Below are 26040 nucleotides of genomic sequence, written 5' to 3' on the forward strand. Positions count from 1 at the left end.
AGGAGTGAAATGACGGTTTTGCCCCTAATGAATAATTGTTGTTTTAGGTTTTTGGTTGGTTGCATCCCAGCCACACATCCATCATCATCCTTATCCCTCTCCCCTATTATCCCTATCTGTCCCGAGCCCTCTCTCTCTCTCTCCCATTCTTATCTTCTTGTACGGACAACATCATAACCCTTGGAAAACTTCACATATCGAGGAAACAAATTACACAGTTGTGCTCATGAGGTTCGTAGGAGTTCAACCATACCCATTTTAGGTAAGGATACATTCGTTTTCACGTCGAACTCGGGATCCCCCGATTTGGTCACTGTTCATGCACACGTTAATTTTTGTGTTTTTAGGAATTTCAAGCTTGTAGGAAGCTTGGTGAGGTCCTTAGGAGGCTCGGGGTGGTTCGTTTGAAGGTTTTAGACGTCGGGATCGTGAGTTGCAGGTTTGGCCGGAGTTAGTGGTGTTTTCCCAGCGAGATTCTGTGGGTTTTAGTGCTTGAAAGTGGTATGGATTTGTTCCTCTTGTTGTAAGCTTCATTTTGGTACCAATTTTGTGAAATTTGATTGAAAAACGAAGAAGATACAAAGTTTTGAAAATTTCTCGGTTTTCCGGCGCCGGCGACGGCGCCGGAGTTTGGCCGGAGAAGATGATGGAATATTCTGTCAGTTTGGACGGAATATTCCTAACGGCGTTAACGGAATCCGTCAAAGTTAACGGAATATTCTTGACGGCGTTAACTGACGCCGTCAGTGTGCCAGGCACGTGCCTGCGCGTGGGCGGCGCGTGGGGGCACGGGCAGCGTCGAAAAATTATTTTAAAAATATGGGGTTGTTCGTAAGGTTGAGTAGATCACGTTGGTGTATTCATGCACCCCATTTGAGCTTTGTATGAGAAGTTATTTCGTAATGTTGGTTATGTGATTTAAAATTAACGTATTTATAGTTGTTTCGCATATAGGTGAGATCTATCCCGAGGACGAGCGCGGTCACTCGAGGCAAGTGGGTTACGACCCTTCTACATACCAATGAGTGGGCTTTTGGTTTTCCGTATATACCTATATACTTATGTTTTTCCCAGAAAGTGAAATGAAACGTTTATACGTTTATATGTCATACATTATGTTTGTCGTTTAATTATGCATTGTTAGTTGCACATATATATGTGTGTTGATGTTGCGGACGCACAGGTAAGTGCCAGGTGAGTTATGGTTTATGCTTATGTTCAGTAGTGATTTGAGATGCATAAAGAGCTCATAATCTGCACCCCCGGTGTTAGTGCTTCCGCCCAGAGTTGGGCACAGTCTTTCACGTGATGTTCACCTCCTGCACCACATGCTCATCTTGGATCCAAGTTAGGTGCACAGTCCTATCGTACATACCACTTTAGGTTGTTCCGACTCGTAGGTAACCCGCGATTATTCGCCTAATTTTCACGTGATCGTAGCACTTGAGCATACTTATTATACACCCAGTCCTGTCGTACAGACCACTTTAGGTGGTTCCGACTCGTGTGCAGGTATAGTTAGTGAGTTGGAGATTTGAGCTCTAGATTCAGCCATACAGGTCACGTTAGGTGATTCCGGCTGACAAATTACATGACATTGATTTGACATTACCTGAGCACTTGCATTCTGTTTAGAGGCATTTGACATGACATATTTCTGAGCATAACTTATATATATATATATATATATATATATATGCATATATTCTATTTTCTGGGAGGTATACAGGTTTTACGACGAGGGGTTAGAACTTTGTTTATGAAATGGTTTTTGAAAAGCTTTGTTTTTGCCCACTCACGCTTTCTGTTTTGCGCCCCTCCAGGTTCTAGTTGGCTAGCACTTGTGATGGCTCCCCAAAGGATTTTCCCGGCATATCTAACAGATTATCACCAGTGTAGGATCACCTTTTGGGTGTGTTTATTTAGTGTTGTTTCTCTCGGACTGCACTAGGTCTTCCGTGCTCTGAACTTTGTTTCTCACACTTACGCTTGCACATGTATATTCTTACTTTGTGTATAGCTGGTTTTTATTTATTCGTACTTTTATTATTATTTATTAGCTTCCGCACTGTGCACATGATTACGTCACTTCCACGTGACGGCCAGCATGCCCTGATCTCGGTCGGGGTGTGTCATTAAGTCTCGAAATGTTAATTACACTAGAACAGTGAAAATGGTAATTTAGTCACATGGATTTTTTCCTCTTCCTAAATATTTTTCGTCTTCATTTATATTATATAAAATGATAGTCATAAATAAAGAAGGACATGTAAATAGCAAATTTTTTTTTTTTTATGATTATCGTTTTTCTAAAATAAATAAATACTTCATTTTCTAAGAAAAAGTTTAGTCGTTTGCTATTGTAAAAAAAAGTGACCTCTCCTCTGTGGGTGATAACAGAGGATATGACAGAAACAAATTGCATTTTGGTAGTGAAGTGAACAGTTCCAAGCAACCCTTTGTTGACATTAAACTACACATAGATGGTAAACTTCCCTTCTCTCATCCGCGAAAGCCCTTCTCTCCGCCGTGAGAGTCCCACCTTTGTGTGGGTTCGTTAGCATCTCTGAGCCGTCCACCGATTATTGATCCATAGTTTCAAAAGTTGAATTCAACCAACTACCTGATCTCCATCTTTACTCCCCTTTTACTCCATGGGTACAATCCCAACCACCAAAGCGATAACCCCTTTTCTATTAACCTCTTTCTCAGAATTTATTTCTTCCCTACCAAAACCCTTAGTACTTATTTCTCAGCTTCCTTTGCAGTTATACCCTACTTATATCTCACCTAACCAATGCTCGTTCTCTGGCCCTTCTGTCTGATTTATCCCATCCGAGGTCATAACTAGGTCTGCGGGTATTTTCGCAGGGATGATTGGAAGACGGAGAAGAGGGACTCTACCTATAAGATGTAATTACATAAATAATTCGAAGAAAGATGGGAGATCAATCCCACAGTGGGGTGGGAATGATCATAAATTCCTCCCACCAGATCCTGGCAAGGGAACAAAGTCACAAAAGCCACTGAGGCAAGCTTCACCAACAACAAGAGCCAACTACCTAAGAATAATTAATGGGGATATTAATGAAGAGGAATGTTTCAATACAGGGACTCAAACCCCTGGTTGTCTGATTTTGGTTCTGCTGTACATCCATTTATTCCCAAATAGTTTGAAGGACAGTGAAAAAGCAACAAAAAGAAAAAGGAAGAATCAAGGCAGAACATCACTTCTCTTTCTGTGTTTTACTGGGTTAATTATTCTCTGTGAAGTCTCTCAATCGTTGCAGAAAATGGCAGGAGAGGCGGTGGAGGATCTGGTGGTCCATTTGAAGAAAAGTATGGATCTATCTAATATGGAACAAGGAATCAAATTGGTGGGTACTGCATTGGTCAATAAAACCCTTAACAAATGGGGAGTTCGCAACATTCTCAGATTTTCCTGGAAGGGGATGAGAGAGATCGAGATTAAATGGGTCAAAGATAATACTTTCATTATCACTGTTAATGATGAAAGTACGGCTGCAAAAATAATTGACCAGGTCCCATGGGCGGTTATGAAGCAAAATTTCTCAGTAAAAAGATGGCCCAAAGAGCTAGCCTTGGAGGAAATAGACATGAACAAAATTTCGTTTTGGATTCAAATCAGGGGGGTTCCACCATATCTAAGTACAGAGGAGAATATCAGGCGATTGGCGTCAAAGATTGGGGAAGTAAAAGCCATGGAAGATCTAGCTAAGACCAGGGGCTTTTTGAGAGTGAAGGTTGAGGTGGATACTGCGAACCCACTAACCACTGGGTGTTGGCTACCCAGGGGAAACAACAATGAATCATGGATTGAATTCAGGTATGAGAGGTTATATGATTTTTGTTATAGATGTGGGAAGATTGGACATCCGAATACTGAATGTACATTTGAAGCAGTGAGATGTGGTATGGCTGGATACGGAGAGTGGACAAAAAAAGTTCCTATAAGGGATTTCATCGAGTCTCCAAGACCTTTGGCTATCACCTTGGGGGAACGGAGGCATGCGGGAGCAACACGAGTTGGCCATAAGAATCCGATTCGAAATCAATGGGGGGATGGCACAGGAGTGAGGGATAAGACAAAGGGAACTAGTGAGGAAAGAGTAAATGATGGGGGGAGCCGCATAAATAATATACAACTTTCAAGAAAGGGCAAAGCCACAAAAACTTGGAGTAGAATGCAAAGAAGTAGAGATAGACAAAATTTCATCTCGGCCTAATGGCTTAGCGAAGGAGGGGGGCCGTTGGGGATCCAAAGTCTGGTTATGAGTTTTAAGCCCATGGAGTTTCAAGCTGAATACGGAAGACATCCTTCAGTCCTGATTGAGGAAATCTTGGAAGGGGGATTTATTCTAAGCGAAGATAGCTCTGAAAGGCAGTCTATCCACTCTCAAGCTAATCTGACAAGTCAGACAACGTCTCTAAGCATGGAAAGAACGGAAATTGGGAACAACTTGGATTCGTTTGTAGAGTGGCTAGGAAGCAAAATCAAGAGGGATTAGGAAGAAATGAACAGAGATGTGAGCCTTTCATCTCACAAGAAATCTAAAACTGAAGAGGGAAATAGAAGGGTAAAAGACTATGAAGGGGAATGAAACGCCCAGTTGAAGAAAAATGCGGGATCTTTTTCCCAAGGCTGTGGTGGCTGGCCTTTAACAGCCACAACATTGCCATGATACACTTATTCTGGAACTGCTGTGGTCTAGGGTCTGACATGGTAGTTCGAGCCCTTCATGGGCAAATCAAGGAACATAGACGCTCTATGATCTTTCTCTCAGAAACAAAAAAGAAAGATCATAGAATTGAAAAAGTGAGAAGGAGAATGGGATATGCAAATGGGTTTAATGTTGCAGCGATTGGCAGAGCGGGAGGCCTTAGCCTATGGTGGGACGACTTGATACAGGTGGAAATAAAGGAATTATCTAAGCATTTCATTGATGCTCATTGCTGTCTTGTAGATTCAGATGTGGTGTTTCGGTTTACTGGTATATACTGCACGTCTTACAGGGCGGAAAAGGAAGTTTTTTGGAGGGGATTGATTTAAAAATTTGAACCGGATAGTATCCCGTGGATTTGTGGTGGCGACTTCAATGAGTTCTTGTGGGATCATGAGAAATCGGGTGGTGCGGAAGTGCGTTACAACCGGCCAAGGTACTTAGAGGAATTTATGGATAAGGTGGGGGTTGTGGATTTGGGGTTCAATGGCCAAAAGTTTACTTGGAGTGGGACTCAAAATGGGCAATTAGTGGAGGCTCGTCTAGATAGGGGTCTGGTTAATGAATGTTGGCTGTCTCAATGGCCAAACTCTATGGTTACTAATGGCACGGCTCTAGGTCAGACCATTGCCCTGTTTTGATGCAAAGTGAGCAAAAAGCTACTAGAAAGAAAAAGTTGTTCCGTTTTGAGGCTTTTTGGGTGAAGGAAGACGAATGTAAAAAGGTCATGAGGGGAGCTTGGGTGAATAGATGTGAAGGAACTCCTCTACAAAGATGGAATAAAAAGATTAATGATTGCCGTACCAACCTAACAAGATGGAGCAGAGAAAAGTTTAAATAGAGGGGGAGGCAGATTAAGGTTTTGATGGACCAATTGTGCTGCCTACAGCAAAACTGGGGAAAGAATTCGACTGAGATTGATTTACTTTCTAAAAAAATCGATATCTTGTGGAGCCAAGAGGAGTGTTATTGGCAGCAAAGATCTAGAGTTCAATGGCTAAAGGAAGGGGATGCTAATACGAAGTTCTTTCATCAGTCCACTATGCATAGAAGAAGAAGAAATAAGGTGGTTTCTTTAAAAAATAGCCAGGGTAATTGGATTGAGAACCCAAATCAGATCCGGTGCTTGTTTGATGAGTACTTCATGGATCTATTCACGTCGTCTGGGCATCGGCAGTAGGGTAATATATTTAGATTGTGTTACCCCAAAAATCTCTGGGGAAATGAATGATTCACTCTTGGATGTGGTTTCGAGTGAGGAGGTCAGGATGGCTACCTTGCAGATGGGGAAATTAAAAGCTCCGGGACCAGATGGTTAGGATAGCTTGGGCGGCTTGCCTTGGGCTTGGCCCCATGTGGTTTGGAGTGGCGCTATGCGCTAGGCTATCTTCAGCGCAGCTTGGGCTTGCGGGTCATGAGCTGTGTGTTGAACTTGGGCTTGTGCTGCTGGGGCAGCGACTTGGGGCTGTTCTCGACGCTTGGGCTTGCTGCTCATCGTGGGTTATGGGCTTGCCAAAGGTTGCCACGGTGGTGGCTGCCTAGTGCCGCTCCACTTGCCGTCGTGTTGAGCCTTGTGGATCACCATGGTCCAAATTCTTGAACGTTGGAAGTTCCGTTTGTCGTGGTTTCTGAATTTCTTGTCATTATATTTTTCTTTTACGTTTATTCAAAGAATTTTTATATAAAAAATTATAGGAATGGGAATGTACGAAAAATCTACGAATGAACAAAAAAATGAGAAACCTTGCGAGAGTCTTCTTTGAGCGTGACTCTCAATGAAAGCACCAATTTGTGGATGCAAATTTCCGCCTTCTTCTTCTTGGACGAAAATGCACCTGCAAAACAGTTAACACCTAAGATCAAGGCCAAGAGCCTCATGCGCCCACGATGAATGGGGAAATTTGGCCGAAGAGTCTCCGATGCCAAAGTTAGAATTTGAGAGAGAAAATGTTTAGAGAATTTTAGGAGGAGAATCAATTTAGGTTTTTGGAGAAATGAGGGGCATATATAGGGGTGTGGTCGGCCCTATCTAGAGAAATAAGGACCGGGCTCTTATGGTGCTGTTTTGAATATTATTACAAGATATTATGTCAAATAATTTTTTTTAATTAATTTGGTAATTAATCCCAATTTGAAAAGAATAATTGGCAGTTACCTTGTGGGTGAGGATTTGATGAGGAATGATGAGAGGGTTTTGAATAAATACCATTTTGATAACCTTTAACCTCGATTGAGTTGTTATTGTCCGTTGCATGCGCGTGGGAATCCCGGTGTGCCTCAAGGGTAATTTTGTCTTTTTATCCAAAAATGCACGTGTCACCTTCATAATTTTCTTGATTATTTTTGGCTCTACAAGCAACTTCCTTTGCTGCCAATTCATGTCATCGCCACATAGGAATTAGCACTTCAGTCAAAGATGTTAGTGTGGTCATTTTTAATTGGTATAAGTAATGTAGACATTTTGATATCTCCTTTAGAGATGCTCTAAGCTTCCTGTGTCATAATATATAGCTACTAGCTAGATGAAACGCTAGCTAGCTAGAAACCGATGGCTTGTGCATATTTTGAGCATTTGTTTTAGAGATTCATCTACCGTAGGATATGATATCTTTCGACGAGACGACATAATTCCCACCTATGACCTCCGCAGGAAGAGCAGGATTGCGACCGAGGTTTCTCAATGCCCATTCCATATCCAATAATTCATGAAATCCCCAAAAAAATTCTAAAGCATCATCTTTTGTACGAACATTGATTGGGGAAAGTATAGAACATACAAAATCAAAATCAAATATCCACCAATAATTAACACATTGAATACTCAAAAAAGCATATTTCAGGCTAACTTTAGATCAAATTTTTGGTTAAAACTAGGGGTGGTTTGGTATGGGATACCATACCGAAACTAGTATCCCGAATCCCAAACCAAAATTTTTCGGGACGGGAATTTGAAGACCAATCCCAAACCAAATTTTCGGGAATCCCAAATTTCGGGAATCCCGAAATATTTTCAGGATTTTGGGATAAATCGGGAATCCCAAATTGAAATATGAAATTATGAATTGTTCTTCAAATATATAATTCAAGAACACATTCATGAATTAGGAATTTCATTTCATTCACACTATCATTTAATTAAACACTGGCATGCCTGACTGTTTTTATCATAGTCAAAATTCAAATTAATTAAACCCTTTTTGCAATATGTTGAGAGACAAAAAAATCAAGCTTTCTAAAATCATCAGCCATGGCAGCAGCAATAATAAAACCCATATGAATATCAAACAAAACATGAAAAATATGCAAGGTGTAGGGCATTCCAGGTTGCAGAGTATGAATTAGAAACTATAGCATCAATTATAAAAGAATAATATATATATAATAATTAATATTATATATTTTTGGTTCGGTATGGGATTCCCGAAATATCGAGAAGCCAATCCCGAATCCCATACCGAAATTTTGGGATCGGTTTGGCAGAGCATCCCGAAAATTTCGGGAATTTCGGTTTGAGAAATTTTTGGTTTAGGATCGGGATTTTTTCGGTTCGGTTCGGGATTTTTGGGAATTTTTTCCACCCCTAGTTAAAACCCCATATTCAGTAAAATCAATGTATCCATGTTTCAAATTCAAGGAGAGGAGGGAGAATAGAGAAGTACCTTGAACAAACAATAGGAAATTGCATAAAGATTGCAGAAAAGAGAAAAACCGAAGGCTTGAAACGGCCCCGATGCTACTCCGACGACTGCGCGAAACCCACACCCACCACCGTTGTACGACCCAAATAGAAGACAAGCTCGCCAGAATATGCTCGTTGAAACAAAGAAGAAGATCGATGGCAAACCGAGAAGAAGCAAAAGAAGAAAGAAGAGAGATGGGACTTGTAATTGTATGTGAGGATGTGTTGCATCGCCTGTCCTATTTTCCTATTTCGAATTTGTAGCCAATCCAATCCAAGTCATAATTTTCTCACTAAACAAGAGTTGGGTTACAAATCCAATTTAATTGAAAATAACTCATCTTGTTTGGTTCATCAAACAACATCTTAAGATGGTGGTGCGTAAAAATGCACTCAATTACGTTGTTCACACTTCACACCGAAAGAGCTACCACTCGGCAATCTCCACCGTTCATCAATCCACGTACCGCGATCATCAACAACCGTTTGCGGCCCTACACCGCGAACCGGTTTGCCCCACCAGTGGCACTGTCGTAAAATTACTCACTTAACCGCAAGGCTTTTGCTCGCTCTCGTATTTTACAGACAGAGAGCTCTTTTCTCTCCGTATGCTAAAACACCGAATTCTCTCTCCCTCCCTCTCCCTCTCCCTCCTTCCCCTCCGTCTCTGAGCTCGGATCACCTGGTTCGCTAGGTTTGTCCAACTGTGATCTCGGCCGGAGCTCTGCGAAAATGGTGAGTCTTTTGATCTCGTCCGGCTTCCCTGAAATCTGCCCACATTAGACTGCTTCTTAGATCTGATTCAAATCCGTTTCGATATGGTGCCAATTCCTCAGTGTTTGACCAAGCGTAGCAATTTCACTGAGACTCTTGCAATTTCGTCGACTCTGTTTGGTTGCATAGAATTTGACGTTTTCACAATTCTCTATTTTTCGTTTATCGGCAACCAATCGTGGCATTTTTTTAACTTGAATTTCATCGAGATCTGGTGTTCAATGTGGTTAAATATCAATTCTGCGTTGTTGTTTTACTGTTCCATAATTCAGCATATATCGGAGTTTGTAATATTATTTGAGATTTGGTGTTTTAATTTTGCACTGATTGGTTTTCTTTGTTTTTGCGATGTGTTAACAGCCTCTCAGACTGGAAATCAAGGTAATTTTTATTTGAATTCCTTTGATTTCGTTTCGATATGTGGATCAGATCACGATCCTAATGGTTGTATTCTGAATTGTGTGGAAAATGGTCTAATTTTAATCTTTTGGTTCAGAGAAAACTCGCTCAAAGATCAGAGAGAGTAAAATCTGTGGATCTGCATCCAACAGAACCATGGTAACTACATTGTCTTCTGTATTAGTATTCTGTTAAATTTGATATAAAAAATGAAATTTGTAACAGATTAGCAAGTAATAAGAGCAATGCCATGCGCCCGAGCTCTTCTTCCTGATATCTCATATTTATTTTTTCTTTTGTACATCTTACAATATGAGAATGCGCTTGCCACTCAAATTAGGATAGGATCAATTTCGCGAAACAATAGGCTATGCTATTGACGACTTGTTAGTGAGAGTAGTGGTGCCAACATAGTATTTTTCATATAAAGTGTAAGGATGTGGCCTGCATTTTGCATGAGGCAGCAACCGTTGGCTGGGGTGCCATGACAGTGCTAGGTTCTTTTATTTTTGTTTTCAAATTCCAAGTTGTTTTTGTAGTTAATTTTATAAAAGGACTTAACTATAATTTGAATTCCCATTAGAAACGGAGTTGGGATGAACACGTTGGTTCTCTTGCCAGTTGCCACTTAGTTACGATAGGATCCAAGTTAATTTGGTGAAAACTGTAGTTTTGTGATTTACAACTAATGATGATAATTTTACTGCAGGATTTTGGCAAGTTTATATTCAGGAACTGTGTGTATTTGGAACTATCAGACGCAGGTATGATCTAGATCTATGACCACAAGTTACCATTTCTGAAAGTACATGTAAAGCTTGATCTTAAGGGGAATATGCAACTATCTTAAGAGTGATTGTTGTACTATAACAACTGAACTTGTTGGTCGGTGTTTCATCACTTGTTAACAAGTGTTTTGGGTTGAACTGAAAGAGCTAGAAATGAAGTAATTGAACTTGTACAACTATGAGATCATACATGCACATCCTTAATTGTGTACATGAACCAAATGGCAAATTAAAGGAAGGAAGCAATTAGTGATTTACTGATCTTGGACTGTCCCGTGACATGATTTGTCTACATTTTAGAATTCAATTTGGTTATTTTGTCAGCTGTAGCCTTAGACACTGAGCAGATATAGCTACCGGCAGAAACTTTATAATTACACTGATTATTTCACAAATCTTCTTCCTAGAGCTGTACATAAGTGTCTTTTGATCTACTTAGAAAAAGTTCGTTTGTTGTGATTGGTACAGTATCTTTTGTGGTATTGTGCTATTCTGCTATGAAAAAAAAAATATATGTTTAGCATTCCTTCCTTGGAGAGTTGTCTTGAACTTAAAGTAAGCTTTTGAAATTTAGGTTTCTTTATTTGGTTGCAGTAAGCATTGCTAACTTGAATTTTCTTGATACTGTTTCAGGCCATGGCTAAGTCTTTTGAGGTCACAGAGTTACCAGGTATTTACTTTGCCTCTTTGCAAATTTTTATGCTCGTAGATTTTCTTTTTGGAATTTTTCTCAGTAAGATCATCATCATGCTTTAATGTCTAAGTCACTGGTCTGCAGTTAGGTCAGCCAAATTTATTGCTCGCAAGCAATGGGTTGTTGCCGGAGCTGATGACATGTTCATTCGTGTATACAATTACAATACAATGGATAAGGTTAAAGTATTTGAGGCACATACTGACTACATTAGATGTGTGGCTGTCCATCCTACACTCTCATATGTGCTATCATCATCTGATGATATGCTTATCAAGCTCTGGGATTGGGACAAGGGTTGGGTTTGTACTCAGATATTTGAAGGACACTCCCATTATGTGATGCAAGTGACATTTAATCCGAAAGATACCAACACATTTGCAAGTGCATCTCTTGATCGCACCATAAAGGTACGCTGGCATGGTCTGGATTTCCTGCATATTCTACTACGTTTTTTGTGTAATGGTGCTAATTGTGCTAATGGTTTTTCCTAGATATGGAATCTAGGCTCCCCAGACCCAAATTTTACATTGGATGCCCATCAGAAAGGAGTTAATTGTGTCGATTACTTTACGGGTGGTGATAAGCCTTATCTAATTACTGGATCTGATGATCACACTGCTAAGGTCTCCCACAAGTTAACCTTTTTCTTCAGTAATTCTTTGATTGTATATCTTTGTTATGATTTGGAAAAATTCATGTATAATAATGTGGAAACAGGTGTGGGACTATCAAACCAAAAGTTGTGTCCAGACACTTGATGGCCATACACACAATGTTTCTGCTGTATGTTTCCATCCTGAGCTTCCTATAATAATAACAGGGTCTGAGGATGGAACAGTTCGAATATGGCATTCAACCACTTACAGGTAATTCTGGTGCCTTGCAACATTTTGGAACCTCACATCCTAGGATGCTATACTTTGGGTTAATGTTCAAATTTTTAGGCTTTTTTTTTTTTTTTTTGTTCTTTTAAAAAGTTGAAACAACTTTTTTAATGTTTTATTTTCAAACTAATTCCTCTATTTTCAAATCATTGAATGGCGAGGCCAATGATAATTTTGTGCTTCATCTACAGGCTTGAGAATACATTGAATTATGGGCTTGAAAGAGTTTGGGCTATTGGATACATGAAGAGCTCAAGGCGGTGAGTTTGGAAATCATAGATAGTTACCCTTTTATTGGACTAACATAAATAGGGGCCCCTTATTCTTTGTTAAAATTTTTATTATTTGCTTGAAGTTTGTGAGAAAATGGACCCATTTAGGTTGTGCAGTATGTTTTTCAAATTTCAATGATGCACGTGTAATGTCGTACAAGAAAACTGTACTCAAAATGATTCTGTTCTACTCATAAACTTGGTCAGGGTTGTAATTGGTTATGATGAAGGAACAATTATGGTAAAACTGGGCCGTGAAGTACCTGTTGCAAGTATGGACAATAGTGGAAAGATCATTTGGGCTAAGCATAATGAAATTCAAACTGTGAACATTAAGAGTGTGGGAGCTGATTTCGAGGTTTGAGCACATTCAGATTAACTCTTTTTCTTTGCTTCCTGTTCCCCCTTCCTCTTTGGTAGTCGACATCAGTCATTTATGTTTGCTATACTCTATAGGTTACTGATGGAGAGAGATTGCCTTTGGCTGTTAAGGAGTTGGGCACATGTGATCTTTACCCTCAGGTAAGGGTTTCTTTGATTCCTATGTTTCAATCATGTTCCTTTCTTGAGATCTACATCTTTCAGTTTCAATAATTTTTGCTACAGCCTATCATTTTTACTTACTTGGCAAGGGAAGATGTGCTTGAATTGATGTGAAATTTACATACTGTCATCTTGACGGGATAGCCTATCGTTATTACTTACTTGGCAAGGGAAGATGTGCTTGAATTGAAGTGAGATTTACATATTGTCATCTTGACGGGATGTGTCTCCAGACAATCCTGTTTTGAATGGATGGTGATAGACTTTCAAATCTTCTATTGTAGTTTCCTCATACTGGCATCTTGTTTTCCTTCTATAAGTTGCTGGATGCAAGCTTTCCTGTGTGTTGGATGTTGTTTGCTGTTTTGCAGTTTTGTGAGCGTGCAATACATGCATTGGTTGATTTATCCGTGCTCAATTTTTTGTTATACAGAGCTTAAGGCATAATCCCAATGGGAGGTTTGTTGTTGTTTGTGGAGATGGAGAGTACATTATATATACTGCTTTGGCCTGGAGAAATCGTTCATTTGGTTCTGCTTTGGAATTTGCTTGGTCAACTGATGGAGAATATGCTGTTAGAGAGAGTACTTCAAAGATTAAGATTTTCACTAAAAACTTCCAGGTTTGTAATTTTCTAGTTTATCAACCGTGCAGTATGGTCTTCATGTTAAAAGTTTAACACAAGATTTTTTCTTTATTTTTTTTTTCTGCTGGAAGTTGGCTTCCTTTTTGTTTTTCTTGCCTTTGTGTATCAAAATGTTTTTCTTGAATATACTAATAGCTGTTCTGTGCTTCTATTGTAATTTCTTTGTACTCCAACTTGTTAGTAATTACCGCATTTGGGTTATAGTTCTTATGGGCTCTTAGATGTCACCTTAAAACTTCCATTACTATGACTGTAGATCTTGATAACTCTGTTAGGGAGCATGTGTTTGTATTGATGGCAATGGCATATTTCAGGAGAAGAGGAGTATTCGACCTACTTTTTCGGCTGAACATATTTACGGGGGAACTTTACTGGCAATGTGCTCAAATGATTTTATTTGCTTTTATGATTGGGCTGAATGCAGGTTAATTCGCCGAATTGATGTAACTGTTAAAGTGAGTCTCCCCTACCTATCTCAAATAGCCTGTAATTGGTATTTTCATTTTTCTATAATTCTATATTTTGTAACTTGGCAGAATCTCTATTGGGCTGATAGTGGTGATTTAGTGGCTATTGCCAGTGATACATCATTCTACATCTTGAAATACAATGTAAGCATCTTCGCTAGTTGGGTTCTTCTTCCTTCCCCCGTTGTTTAAGTTTTCATCATTCATATTTATAATGATTTGTGAGATTGCATATGATAATGGTGCAGCGGGACGTAGTCTCTTCTTACTTAGATAGTGGAAGACCTGTAGATGAACAAGGTGTTGAAGATGCTTTTAAGCTTCTTCATGAAATGAATGAACGTGTCAGGACTGGTTTATGGGTTGGGGATTGTTTCATTTACAACAACTCCTCTTGGAGGCTTAATTACTGTGTTGGTGGCGAGGTAACCACAATGTTTCATTTAGACCGACCAATGTACTTGTTGGGTTATCTTGCCAATCAAAGTCGGGTGTTTCTGATAGACAAAGAGTTCAAGTGAGTGCACTTTTTTGTTTGTGAATCAAGATGGTCATCTATTAGCAACTTCTATTGTGTTTTTTGTTTGTTCTTATTAAATTTAAACTGTGCAGTGTAATAGGATACACACTACTTCTAAGTTTGATTGAATATAAGACTCTTGTAATGCGTGGAGACATTGAAAGGGCCAATGAAGTTTTGCCTTCAATTCCTAAAGAGCACCATAACAGGTACCTATTAGTTTCTTTGGCATAATGGCATCAGATGTCCCCTTATTACTGGGCAATATTGTATTTGTGGCATGGGAATATAACTGCATTTCAGTCAATAGGAAAACCACTGGTTTGATACAACTTACCATGAAAGTGTTCCAAATGGATCACATAGAAGTATTTCAAAATTGTTTATGTATTAAATCTTTATAGTTTTATAGTTTTTAATTTAAGCCCTTTATTTGTCACTTGGTACTTCTGATACACAAATTTAGCGTCCAACCACTGAAATAAAATTAATAGTAATATCCTTCGCACACCCTGGAAAATTCGATACTTTGTACTAAATTACAATTTCAGTAGTATTTCTTTTTGCACGCTGATTATATTGTACTTGAATATTTTTTACTGTATAATAGAACTTCTGTTGCAATCTTTTTACTTATTTCCAGATTTCAATCGCAAAGTTAAATCTCAAATAGGATGCTTCGTTGTTAATATCTTAACACATTCTTTGGTGTTTCCCTTTTAACATTTAAACTTCCGGTTCTTGAAGTGTGGCTCGTTTCTTGGAAACACGAGGTATGATAGAGGAAGCTCTGGAAGTGGCTACTGATCCTGATTACAGATTTGAACTAGCCATACAGCTTGGTAGATTAGAAATTGCGAAGGTAAGTCCAAGGAGACATAACTTTGATGTTAGGTTTTTATATTTGTTGTAGTCGTTGTAGTGAATAATGTGGTTTATTTCCAAGTGAATTTTCATTTGTTTCTTGCAGGAAATTGCCACTGAGGTGCAAAGTGAGTCTAAATGGAAGCAGTTAGGTGAATTGGCTATGTCTGCTGGAAAGGTGTGTTGGTTATTTATTCTTATTCTTTCTTAATATTGTGCATATTAATTTCTTAACCACAACCACATTTGTCTTGTGCCCTTTTGATATTTCCCCCTGTTTAACTTGCACCTTTTGACTACATCTCTTTGTCTATATTACATTTTGCAGTTAGACATGGCCGAGGAATGTTTAAAGTATGCCATGGACTTGAGTGGATTATTATTGCTCTATTCTTCTCTTGGAGATGTTGAAGGAATATCAAAACTTGCATCCCTTGCTAAAGAACAAGGGAAGAATAATGTTGCGTACCTTTGTTTATTCATGTTGGGTCGATTGGAAGAGTGCCTTGAGTTACTGGTGGAAAGGTAATTGCATATTTGTTTCCTCAAAGTATGACTACACAGAATAATGCGGTAAAGCTAATGATTAATAAAGCATTGTCCTCAAAGTATGACTGCACAGAATAACGCGGTAAAGCTAATGATTAATAAAGCATTGTCTATGCAGCAATCGGATACCTGAGGCTGCTTTGATGGCTCGATCATATCTTCCAGGCAAGGTTTCTGAGATAGTAGCTATTTGGAGAAAAGACCTGAGCAAGGTGACATTATGATTTTGCTTTGCTCGTCTTATTTTGACACTCCATGCTTATGTTTGCTTTCCTTATTTTGGCTTCATTTGATGTTAAGAGAATTAGATATGGCAACTTGTATAGAAACCTCGCACCAGTTTATTGTTAGGTACGATAGTTATGATGGGTAGGCTGTCCATATGGCAGTCTCATATAACCTGTTAGAGATTTAACATATGAGAACCGCGCACCAGTTTATTGTTAGATACGATAGGTATGCTGGTTTGGCTGTCCATATGGCAGTCTCATATCACCTGTTAGAGATTTAACATATCAGAACCATGTTGGCATGCAACAGAACTTATTTTTCTTTTCTAACCATCTTGTTTTTCAGAATCCAGAAATTGCTGCTGAAAATATATAGAAAACATTATCTTTTAATATTCTTTTTTTAGGAAATTTCAGGCGGCACTTCTACTTTTCAAAGTTGGAAAAGCTAACTTGACTCATTTTTAAACACATATCTACAAACTTTCAAAAAAAATATTATTTCCAGTTTTTCTACATCTCATGTTTCAAAAAACATCCCTGTGGATTAACTTCCTCCAGAGTTGGTTAACTTGGTTTGTTGCATCTTTTGGCTTGGACCAGTTTGTTATGTTTATCTTGCAGCTTTGTATGTTTGCATCTGTCTATTCACAGCACTCAGTCTTTCTATGTGATTTCTTATGTTCCATTCCCTTTGGTATTTTATGTCGTTTTAAATAACGGAGTCACACTGAGCGGCAATGATTTCACCATACTTTATGCTGGTATGCTCAAGTATAATTCATTAGATGGGCTCCCATCTTCGCTACTCTGCTCAAACGGTAGAAAATACCATACATGCACACACACACACAGAAGCACTCATATGCATGTGCAGATGCATATTAATTACTTACATATGTAATTGGATTGGATGCATACATATGCGTCCACTTATGTGTCCTTGTCTAATAACATAACTTTGATTTAATATCAACCTGCAGGTTAATCCAAAAGCTGCTGAGTCTTTGGCTGATCCTGAAGAATATCCCAATTTGTTCGATGATTGGCAAGTTGCCCTTTCTGTGGAATCAAAAGCTGCAGAGACAAGGTACCTCTGCAAATTGTGTATGAGTGTGTTTGTATGTGTTGGCACAAGTTTCTCAATATCTTCTTCTGAAAATGTTCTCTTTTGGCTTCACGATATCTCCCTTAGGATGTCAGTTGCTCTTAGTCATGGTTTATTATAGTAACTTAAGTTGGTATTAATTGTTCTCGGGTGATTGTTTTTAGGGGTGTTTACCCTCCTGCAGAGGAGTACATAAACCATGTTGATAAAGCACACATCACCCTTGTGGAGGCTTTCAGGAATATGCAATCGGATGAAGAGGATCATCTTGACAATGGGGAAGCAAATCATGGGGTATACATAGTGGATGCAAATTTAATACCAGTTTGAATTTTCCTTTTGCAAGAACAATTTGTTTTATGAATCGGCTTTTTAACTCTAGCACTTCATTTACCTTTTTTATCTGTTTTCTATACTGGTTTCTGAACAGGATGGTGAAGAAAATGGGGAACGGGCTGCTGAAGAACATGATGGAGAAGAAGGTAGCCAGGAGGAGGCTGTTGTGGTGGATGCTGATTCTACGGATGCTGTACTCATCAACGGGAACGAGGCTGACGAAGAGTGGGGTACGAATAATGAAGGAACATCGTCAGCCTAAAAAGCTATTGGTTGGGCCAGTGTGAAAATCCAATTTTGTCTCTGGTGATTAATTGATTCTGAAGTGCCATCTCTGACTCCCATTCTGACAACTTTCTGCTTTCACTACTTCTACCACTTTCTCTACTAACTATTATTGGATATTATACGTACTTATAATTAGTTGGGGGCCTCAGTTTATTTTATAGGTAGTTACGGTGCCATTTCAGCTTTTTTTTGTAGAAACTTAAAAGAAAAAGAAGTTTCCATTGTACTTGGTTGGGAGGGTGGTTATACAAGGAGAGAGACTAGGGAATCTGACATCTGAATTCTTTTCAAACCAAATACTCGATAGAATTCAGCGCTAAAGAGACAAATTGGATTTTGTGGAGCCTTTTCTTTGGTCATAAGTTCTCACGTAACTTGATATTCCTTTTGCTGTTTTGGCCTTCCCCTTGTTTGCTTGTGTTTTCTCTGTTCAGGTTGTTTTCTTGCATCCTAATTTTCTCATCTTTTATTGGTTGCAGTGCTTACACCACGCCACTAGGTCCTTATGAAGACTGCCGGTCCAGCTGTATGGATCCTTTACAGAGGTGAGAAAAGATTCATATATACTTGGGATATGCCATCAGATTGTTATAATAATCATAGTTTCCATTCTATAAGGAATGGGCTGGTGTTATGGATAGGTTATGTTCGGCAAGTTACAGATTAAATTTCTTCACATTTTTACACAGTATTCAGGAGCCATTCATGCTGCTCTTTTCCATGCAATGTCAGCCATAAAACTGATGTGTTGTAGGAAAATTTAATTTATTATTTTCACCGATCAAGTGTGTGAAGATTATTCGAATACACTAGGGCTGTGTGTTGCGTACGCATTCTTGTTTCTGATGCTAGGGTAAGAATTGAAACAGCTCCATTTTTATTTGAAATAATTTCATAGCACCGACTTCATATGAAAAAGCTGTTACGTTTTGTAATAATTGTTCCGATGTGCCTGCTCATTATGGTGATCTATTTTTTCTATTTCCCTTGTTTTGTTACCGACAGGCCTCCCGGAAGAGGCTGGTGAAGAGGTGATGTAGCAGATCGGTTGTCTCTTATACCCGGTGGTGTGGCTTGTAACCGAGTTATATTTTGTCATGGGGCACAAGATAAGATTAGTTTTATAGCTGTAGTTAGTTTACTTTTCCGATTCCCTTTTTTAACATATTCTTCGAGGCCATATTCCCATCATAAAGTTTTTCTTGTGCCATTGTGAATGTAGAAAAAATTGAGCTAGGGATACAACGTCGACCGCTTCTATTCAGATTTAGATATCTGGTTCCCCTTGAGACTTCTTTTTTTCTTTTCCTCCTTTTTTTCTCCTTTTTCGCATGTTTTCGGAATTCTTTAATGTGACTTATATTGTAAAACTGTATTCATAAGAGTATATACATTGTTAGCATATGATACAACCAACTTCGGCTCTTCGCTTCTGTTAGCATTCTACTTGTGATATTGTTACGGTTCCTTAGGGGACATCAAATAAGACCCTAACGATGTTGGTATGTTCATTATTGTGAAGGGAAATTATTTATGCTCATGCACGTGCTTTTTTACGTGTTGCTTGATCCTCTTTTGATTTGTTTAATCCAAATGTCATAAATAAACAATAAACAATGATGTGCATGAGGAAATGGTATCCAGCTAATGCATTCATTTATTCGAGAAATGCCAGTGATCGTAGCATCTTGTTCTCCCAATGTTCGCTTTCTTTGCAATGCTATCTGTCTATAGGTGTGATAACTGGACTTTCGGTTCAAGGTGGGCGTTTTGTTTTTTGTTCTTTATATTTTTTGACAAATGATAGCGTTGATTAGATTGTTAGTTGTCAGGGGGAGAAGGATATGTGAGAATCGAACTTGTACCATGGTGCATAATCATCAAGGTTCAAAGAGTGGTTGCTGTCAAGTGTTTGGTCTTTTGAGCCGACGCAGCCCAAAGAGTTTTACAGTGTATGTTAGCAATAACAATCCATCCCTTCATGTCTAAATTGAAAGTAGAAAGAATAATACTAGGGACCTTCAATGAATTCCAAACGGCTCTAGCTTTAGAGCACTCCCTCGAAAGTTGAATAAAATTTTTAACAGGACCACCACATATAGGACAACTGGTATTCACCGTCATTTTCCTCTTAAAACTTTGTTGATTGGTTAGAATTTTATTTTGAATGACCAACCAAGCAAAGACCTTTAACTTTTGGGGTATGTGCAGCTACCCAGATTTAGGGAAATATATCAAGGCATAACATTTCAGCATGGATAATGTTAAGGAGGTAGAGAAACTATGGTTTCGCTAGCATTAGCTTAATATAGACAGAGAAACTACATTTTTTGGTTAAACGATAGATTTTTAGATTAACCATCAACGGAGTTCGAAACCACGTCATTATAGAAGGGTTCAACACATTTTCATCAGTGATCTTTACTAATTTAGTGTGAATTAGTACTTTATATTAAAAATAATCAAAAGGAGACCTTCCAACACATGCGGATCCCGGCCCAGTAGTTTCCGGAAGCCCAAATAGAAAATCTTCGGACCAAGAACTTAGCACCGACCCTGAAATCACATGCTAGTCCTACAAAACCACATGAGATAAAGAGGTCTCCACGCACAATAAAATCCCTTGGGTTCCCACTTGAATCAAAAAAATTAAACCCTTCGTATCCAAAAATTTCCAAGTAAATCTCTGCAATTCAACATTTTATATACACAAGCAATTCGAAAAGCACAAAAATTAAAATCACCCATTTATTTCTCTCTCTCCCTCTCTCTAGGTTCTGCTTCTGCGTCTCTTTGCCTCCCGGTAAGTCCAAATCCTTGTATTCCCAGTTTTGAATTCGGGATTTTGCAATTTCAGTTTGATATACTTAGATTCTGTGTAATATTTTGGGATTTCATATGTAATTTCATATTTTTTGTGATATTTTGATTCATTTTTCTTGGTGGCTCATATGGCTTGTTTGTGGTTTTTTTATTTCGATTTGCTTTGTTTTTATTTTCTATGGATTTGATTGAATTTGCTATGTAGGGTTTTTGTTTTTGGAATGTTGTGGGAAAGTAGGGTTTTAGCTGTTAACTCCCTGTTTGGTGGCTGAGGAAATTGTCGGTAGCTAAAAAGTGCCAAGAAATGATAAGAGATTTTTTTTTTTAATTCGATGTTGTTATTAGCTAGGATTTATGGTATTTTAATAAACTGTTATTTTCAACCTAGGTTTTGGAATTATTTATTATTTGGGAACGAACCAAAAAATTGATTAGTACCAAATTAACTGTTTTTTTTTTTCTTTTTTTTTTTTTTAAATTCTACTCTTGAGTAGAGTACCTTACGGGCAGTTAAATGGAGTTTTGGAGACTTTTTGTTTAGCATTCTCGCGCCGTTGTTGCTATAAGAATTTGTGGATGTATTCCATTCATTTGATGTTTTGTTGCGTTTTCCAAATTTCAAATTCCGACGTTTCAGTTGAGGGGTTTGGCTTGATATCTTAATTTATGTGCACTTGTATTCTGTTCTGACATATGTTTTCGGGTTCAGTTATTAGCTTTCAGTTTGTTTCGTTCATTGCCTGTATGCATATGATAAAACAATTTTGGATAAGAAAAATGTATTGTTTTGTAATCACATATGTTTAATGTCTTTTGCTTCAAGTTATATGCGAAGGGGAGAAAAGTCGCTTCTCCGTTATTAAGTTATTGGAAAAAATTATAAAACATTATATCCCAAGCTGTCATGAGCTCTGTTGTTCTGATATGAATTTCTTTTGTAGCTGATTGCCCTCTTATATGGAGTCCACTGTTGGTGGAACTCTGTTATGAAAAGATTCTGGTGTTCTGTTGATAAATGTGGTTGACTCTTCAGATGACATGGAATTTTCTTTCCTTTGTTTGTCACTTCTTATAATCGGAGCTTTCTTTGATTAGACACGGTGTATTGCAATTCTTGGCAGTTTTACTCAATGCTGTTAGTTCGTTCAAATAAATTTACCCGTTTAGTTTTATCTGCATTTGGTAGTAAATGATCTATGAGTTTAGTAACTTTGGTTTTCTGTTCATCTGGGTTCTGTGAACAAGTATAATTTATGATGATTTGCAGATATTGGCTTCCCAAATACTCGTTATCCTGGTTCGTTAATCCTATTTTCTTAATTCATTTGTCAATGGCTGATTCGGGAAATGGCATTCCACTTAATAAGAAGCGAGCTGCTGGGAGTGAACTCTCTCGGGATAACCCAGGCCTTGATGATGAGGACGATGCTTCTGAACCAGAGACAGGAACTTTCAAGAGGGCCAGTGAGGAGGTGCTGGCAACCAGAAGAATTGTTAAGGTTCGTCGCCAGCAGACTACATCGGCCCCCACTTCTAATACTTCCAATCCTTTTGCTGGTATACGCTTGGTTCCTCCAACAGAAGAAAGTCCAGCCCCTGCTGAAGCTGCAGCTAGCTCACCACATGCCTGTGAGACACGAGTTTTAGATGAGGATAATAAGCAGCCAGAAAGCAAGGTCGAACAGGCTGGTCAAGTTGGGGATGACTCTGCAGCAGATAAGGAGAACGTTGTGAAGGAGAACAATGAAATTTCCAGTGAGGCAACGGAACCTGAACCAGATGTGGGTGAAAATAAGACAAATGGGGGTGAGACAGTAAATGAGGAAGAGGAAAAGGCTGAAATTGAAGATAAGAAAGATAATGAAGATAACAAAGATAACAAAAGCGAAAATGTAGAACCAAGCCCAGAAGGTAACTCGTTGAGCTCATTCCAACAGCTTTCGAGTAGCCAAAATGCCTTCACAAATATCTCTGGAACTGGGTTCTCCACATCCAGTTTTTCATTTGGGCTTATTTCAAAGGATGGGTCCACATTGGGTACTGGCTCTGGTTCACTTTTTGGATCAAATATTGATCAGCCTTCTGGTTTTGGTCTCTCGAGTAATGGAAGTTCTTCACTCTTTGGCACATCAGGCCTCTCAATCGTTCCTAAGAGTGATGGTGCTGCCTTCCCGCAAATGCAAGAGGTTGCAGTTGAGACTGGGGAAGAAAATGAGAAAGTGGTTTTCACTGCTGATGCTGCGTTGTTTGAGTTTATTGATGGAGGCTGGAAGGAACGCGGAAAGGGAGATCTGAAAGTTAATGTATCTGAATCTGAGAAAGCCAGACTTGTTATGAGACTCAAGGGAATTAGAAAGGTAATTCTGAATGCAAGCCTTTACCCAGACATGAAGCTCGCGAACATGGAGAAGAAAGGTGTTACATTTGCCTGCATGAACAGCATCGATGAAAAGAAGGATGGGCTTTCCACCTTTGCTTTGAAGTTCAAGGATGGTTCCGTAGTCGAGGAATTTCGCGCTGCCGTTACAGCACATAAAGATAAAGGAAAGGCACCTACAGCCATGAAGACTCCAGAAAATTCTCCCAAGGCATCAGATGATTGAAAAGGTAGCTTAATGTCAATGCTTGCTGAGTTTCATTTCCTATCGTGACTTTGCCCTGTTGTTGTCCTTGCCCCATTTTGGGAAGAAAGCGAAGTTGTTTTAGAGTCCGGCAGTTCCGAAGCCCTTTTGTAGCAGAGTTATAGAGTCCTGCCCATTTTGTTGAGTTTTAATTTCAGTCTAGTATTCGGAAGACCCGTATTAACACATTCTGGATAAACTTAAGACAGACTGTGTTAAGCTCTTTGGGGCGTTGAATGCTCGACAGAGTTTTATAGTTGGTTGGTCCCTTCATATGTAATGTGCTAAAACTGCTATGTCTGTGAGATACCCTTACCGTTTTACCTTGTGCTATTGGAGATCTATGATCACTGCTACCACCCTCCTTTCTCTTGACCCACCCTTTCATTTTCCTTTCTAGTGCTTCTCTTTTTTATAATTAGAGTCTCGTTGGTTTGGTCACCCGTTGGCCAAGGAACACGTGATCGTTCATTATTAAATTTGATCTAACAATAAAAAATAAAATGTGTATGCTTTATTTTAATCTCAACACTTGATATCTAATTCAAAGGTAGATTGTCGTAAATCCTTAATAGTTAGGTGACTAAGAGAACGTGACTCTAGTTTGTAACTAAAAGACGTTAGGCGCTAGTCAGGCGGCGGGCTGGGGCCTAGTGTCTAGGCGGGTAAACGGGGTCTAGGCGGACTAGACGGATTTAAGTAAATTTTTTATATTTCGTTTAATAAAGTGTCTACTTATACTTAGACTTGACAATTTCTTACATGACCCGTTAACATAACATGTAAATGACACGAAAATAACGGGTTTCAGGTCAACACGATAATAACCCGTTAATAACGGGTCCTTGACAGGTTTATACGAGAGTGACACGCGGATAACCTGTTTCAACATGATAAGAAAAAAGTTATTTTGATGATTGTAATTTTTTAAACTACTAAAAAAAACTTCCTATAAATTACAATAGATATAATGAATATGTATATATTGTTTATTAATTATTATTCTATATAAATTTTAAAATTTAAAATTTATTTATTTATTTATTTTTATAGTATATTATAGGCAAAGATTGAGATTAAAAATCATAAAACATATTAAAAAAAAATATCAAGTAATTTTAAAATATTAAAAAAATTATAATAATTAATTTACATGTATGAAAAATATGAAAAAAAAAAAAATGCAAACGCTTGTAGTCGCATCCTCTACGCTTTGAGGATGGGTATATGATCATTTGAATTTTTTAAACCATACAAACTCTCATGAATAGTAATTTTAAGGGAGTTCATGAATAAACAAAATTCCTAATCATTAATGTGTAAGTCTGGAAGATGTGAAAGCATAATAAACGTTCATAATTGCATCATCAACGCTTAGATGATGGGTACGTGGTCGTTTAGATTTTTAAAACCCTCCAAATCTCACGAACATTGTTTTTTATTTGAGTGCAAAATTAATAATAATTGTTGTAGAAGTGTGAAAAATGTAATCACTCGTAATGAAAAGCTTTACAACTTTCGTGAAAGCGTCAACTCCGATATTTAGTATTATGTTTTACATTTTTTTTGGGTCAAATTATGTTTTTCATTTTCAATTTTATTGATTTAAAATATATTTTCTTAACGAGTCGGAACGGGTCATATTACCTGATAATATTAACGGGTTGATTTCTGGTCGGGTCATATTACTCATTTACTTTAACGGGTATTACACGACACGACCCGTTAAGCTATCGGGTATGATACGAAAACGACACGAGCATGAGAAACATGACACAAATGCCAGGTCTTTTCACATCTCGGCCCGAGCCCCCACAACATCCCGGGCTCAACTCCACTGTAGCACGATACTGTCCGTTTTGGGCCCTGACCATGCCCTCACGGTTGTGTTTATGTGAACCATGATTGGCTCGATCCCTGTTTAGGGTACATAAGCAGTCTAACGATACGTTAGATGCAGACATACAAAAAAATGAGATTAAATAATCGAGACAAAAGCCTTGTTTGGGGAACTGAGCAATGTGAAGGAAGTTGGTGTAAAGGTGAGATTTAACCTTATGTTTTTGGTGGTTAAATGTTGGTTATAAATCAATGTGTGAAGAATCACGAAATCAAAGCAGGGAAACATAAGTAATGTTAGTTAATTAAACTAGTGTCTAGTTGGGTTTATTACTGATAATTATTCCTGAAAATAAATAGTTTGCATAGGTGGTTCCGACTCATAGGTGACCTACGATTATTCGCACAGTCTTCACGTGATCGTAGCACTTAAGCGTATTTATTTACACCCAGTCCTGTCGTACAGGCCACTTGAGGTGCTTCAGACTCGTGTGCTGGTATATTTGTTCAGATGTGGATTTCAGCCGTACAGGTCACGTTAGGTGACTCTGGCTAGATGGATGAGCTCTAGATTCAGCCGTACATGTCACGTTAAGTGACTTTGGCTGACATATCATTTGCATTGATTTATATCACTTGGCTTACATATTTTTATGCTGAGATATTCAACATGGCATATTTGTGAATTTTGTTATTCTGAGCATGGATGTGGTATATATACATATTTTATTTTTTGGGAAATTATACAGGTTTTACGGCGAGGGGTTAGAACTTTTGAAAAATGAAATGATTTTGAAAAGCTTTGTTTTTGCCCACTCACACTTTCTGTTTTGCGCCCCTCCAAGTTCTAGTTAGGAGTGCTTTTTGGTGCCTTGCGAGGAATCCATGGCAGCTCTGACAGATTATCACCATTGTATAGTCACCCTTGGGTGTTGTATAATTAGTTTTCATCCTGCTGGACTGCACTTATG

General features: G+C 38.5%; 3 protein-coding genes and 1 pseudogene across 15 annotated transcripts in view; 3 read left to right on the forward strand and 1 right to left on the reverse strand.

Moving 5' to 3' along the window:
* Window positions 1–8650, reverse strand: part of LOC148694318 (putative sulfate transporter 3.4) — a 20735-nt pseudogene extending 12085 nt beyond the window's left edge. The window contains exons 1-2 of the transcript XR_015966395.1: window positions 8402–8650; window positions 6486–7110 (exon numbers count right to left, since the gene is read on the reverse strand). The product of XR_015966395.1 is annotated as a putative sulfate transporter 3.4 (transcript). The remainder of the gene's footprint in view (window positions 1–6485; window positions 7111–8401) is intronic.
* On the forward strand, window positions 2288–5789 carry LOC148694319 (uncharacterized). Its single transcript, XM_088699730.1, has one exon. It carries the CDS (start codon window positions 2874–2876, stop codon window positions 4245–4247), a length of 1374 nt encoding a protein of 457 aa, XP_088555856.1. The 5' UTR covers window positions 2288–2873; the 3' UTR covers window positions 4248–5789.
* LOC137738740 (coatomer subunit beta'-2) lies at window positions 8577–19202 on the forward strand. 11 transcript variants are annotated; one of them, XR_015966392.1, is made up of 25 exons: window positions 8577–9156; window positions 9556–9576; window positions 9692–9753; window positions 10304–10358; window positions 11016–11052; window positions 11161–11486; window positions 11571–11702; window positions 11797–11945; window positions 12155–12223; window positions 12443–12593; window positions 12692–12757; window positions 13212–13400; window positions 13739–13879; window positions 13961–14035; window positions 14140–14408; window positions 14504–14620; window positions 15159–15273; window positions 15382–15453; window positions 15604–15800; window positions 15943–16036; window positions 17038–17144; window positions 17327–17456; window positions 17593–18156; window positions 18266–18331; window positions 18792–19202. XR_015966392.1 is itself a non-coding variant. In XM_088699729.1 (25 exons), the coding sequence occupies exons 1-24, from the start codon at window positions 9154–9156 to the stop codon at window positions 18283–18285; spliced, it is 2733 nt and encodes a 910-aa protein (XP_088555855.1). In that variant the 5' UTR covers window positions 8577–9153; the 3' UTR covers window positions 18286–18331; window positions 18792–19202. The 11 variants fall into 11 exon arrangements, 3 of the variants coding, with proteins under 3 accessions (XP_088555855.1, XP_068334318.2, XP_088555854.1); XR_015966391.1 differs by having other exon boundaries at window positions 17593–17804; window positions 18476–19202; XR_015966390.1 differs by having other exon boundaries at window positions 17593–17804.
* A 1150-nt stretch (window positions 19203–20352) lies between these two features.
* LOC137739587 (nuclear pore complex protein NUP50A) lies at window positions 20353–23605 on the forward strand. Of its 2 annotated transcripts, none has more exons than XM_068479210.2 (2): window positions 20353–20589; window positions 21877–23605. In XM_068479210.2, exon 2 carries the CDS (start codon window positions 21941–21943, stop codon window positions 23210–23212), a length of 1272 nt encoding a protein of 423 aa, XP_068335311.2. In that variant the 5' UTR covers window positions 20353–20589; window positions 21877–21940; the 3' UTR covers window positions 23213–23605. The 2 variants fall into 2 exon arrangements, with proteins under 2 accessions (XP_068335311.2, XP_088556405.1); XM_088700279.1 differs by having other exon boundaries at window positions 20393–20589; window positions 21551–23605.
* The last annotated feature ends 2435 nt before the right edge of the window (window positions 23606–26040 follow it).

This window comes from Pyrus communis, chromosome 9 (genome assembly GCF_041283825.1).
Source record: "Pyrus communis isolate YQ-2024b chromosome 9, ASM4128382v1, whole genome shotgun sequence".
NCBI classification, from domain to species: domain Eukaryota; kingdom Viridiplantae; phylum Streptophyta; class Magnoliopsida; order Rosales; family Rosaceae; genus Pyrus; species Pyrus communis.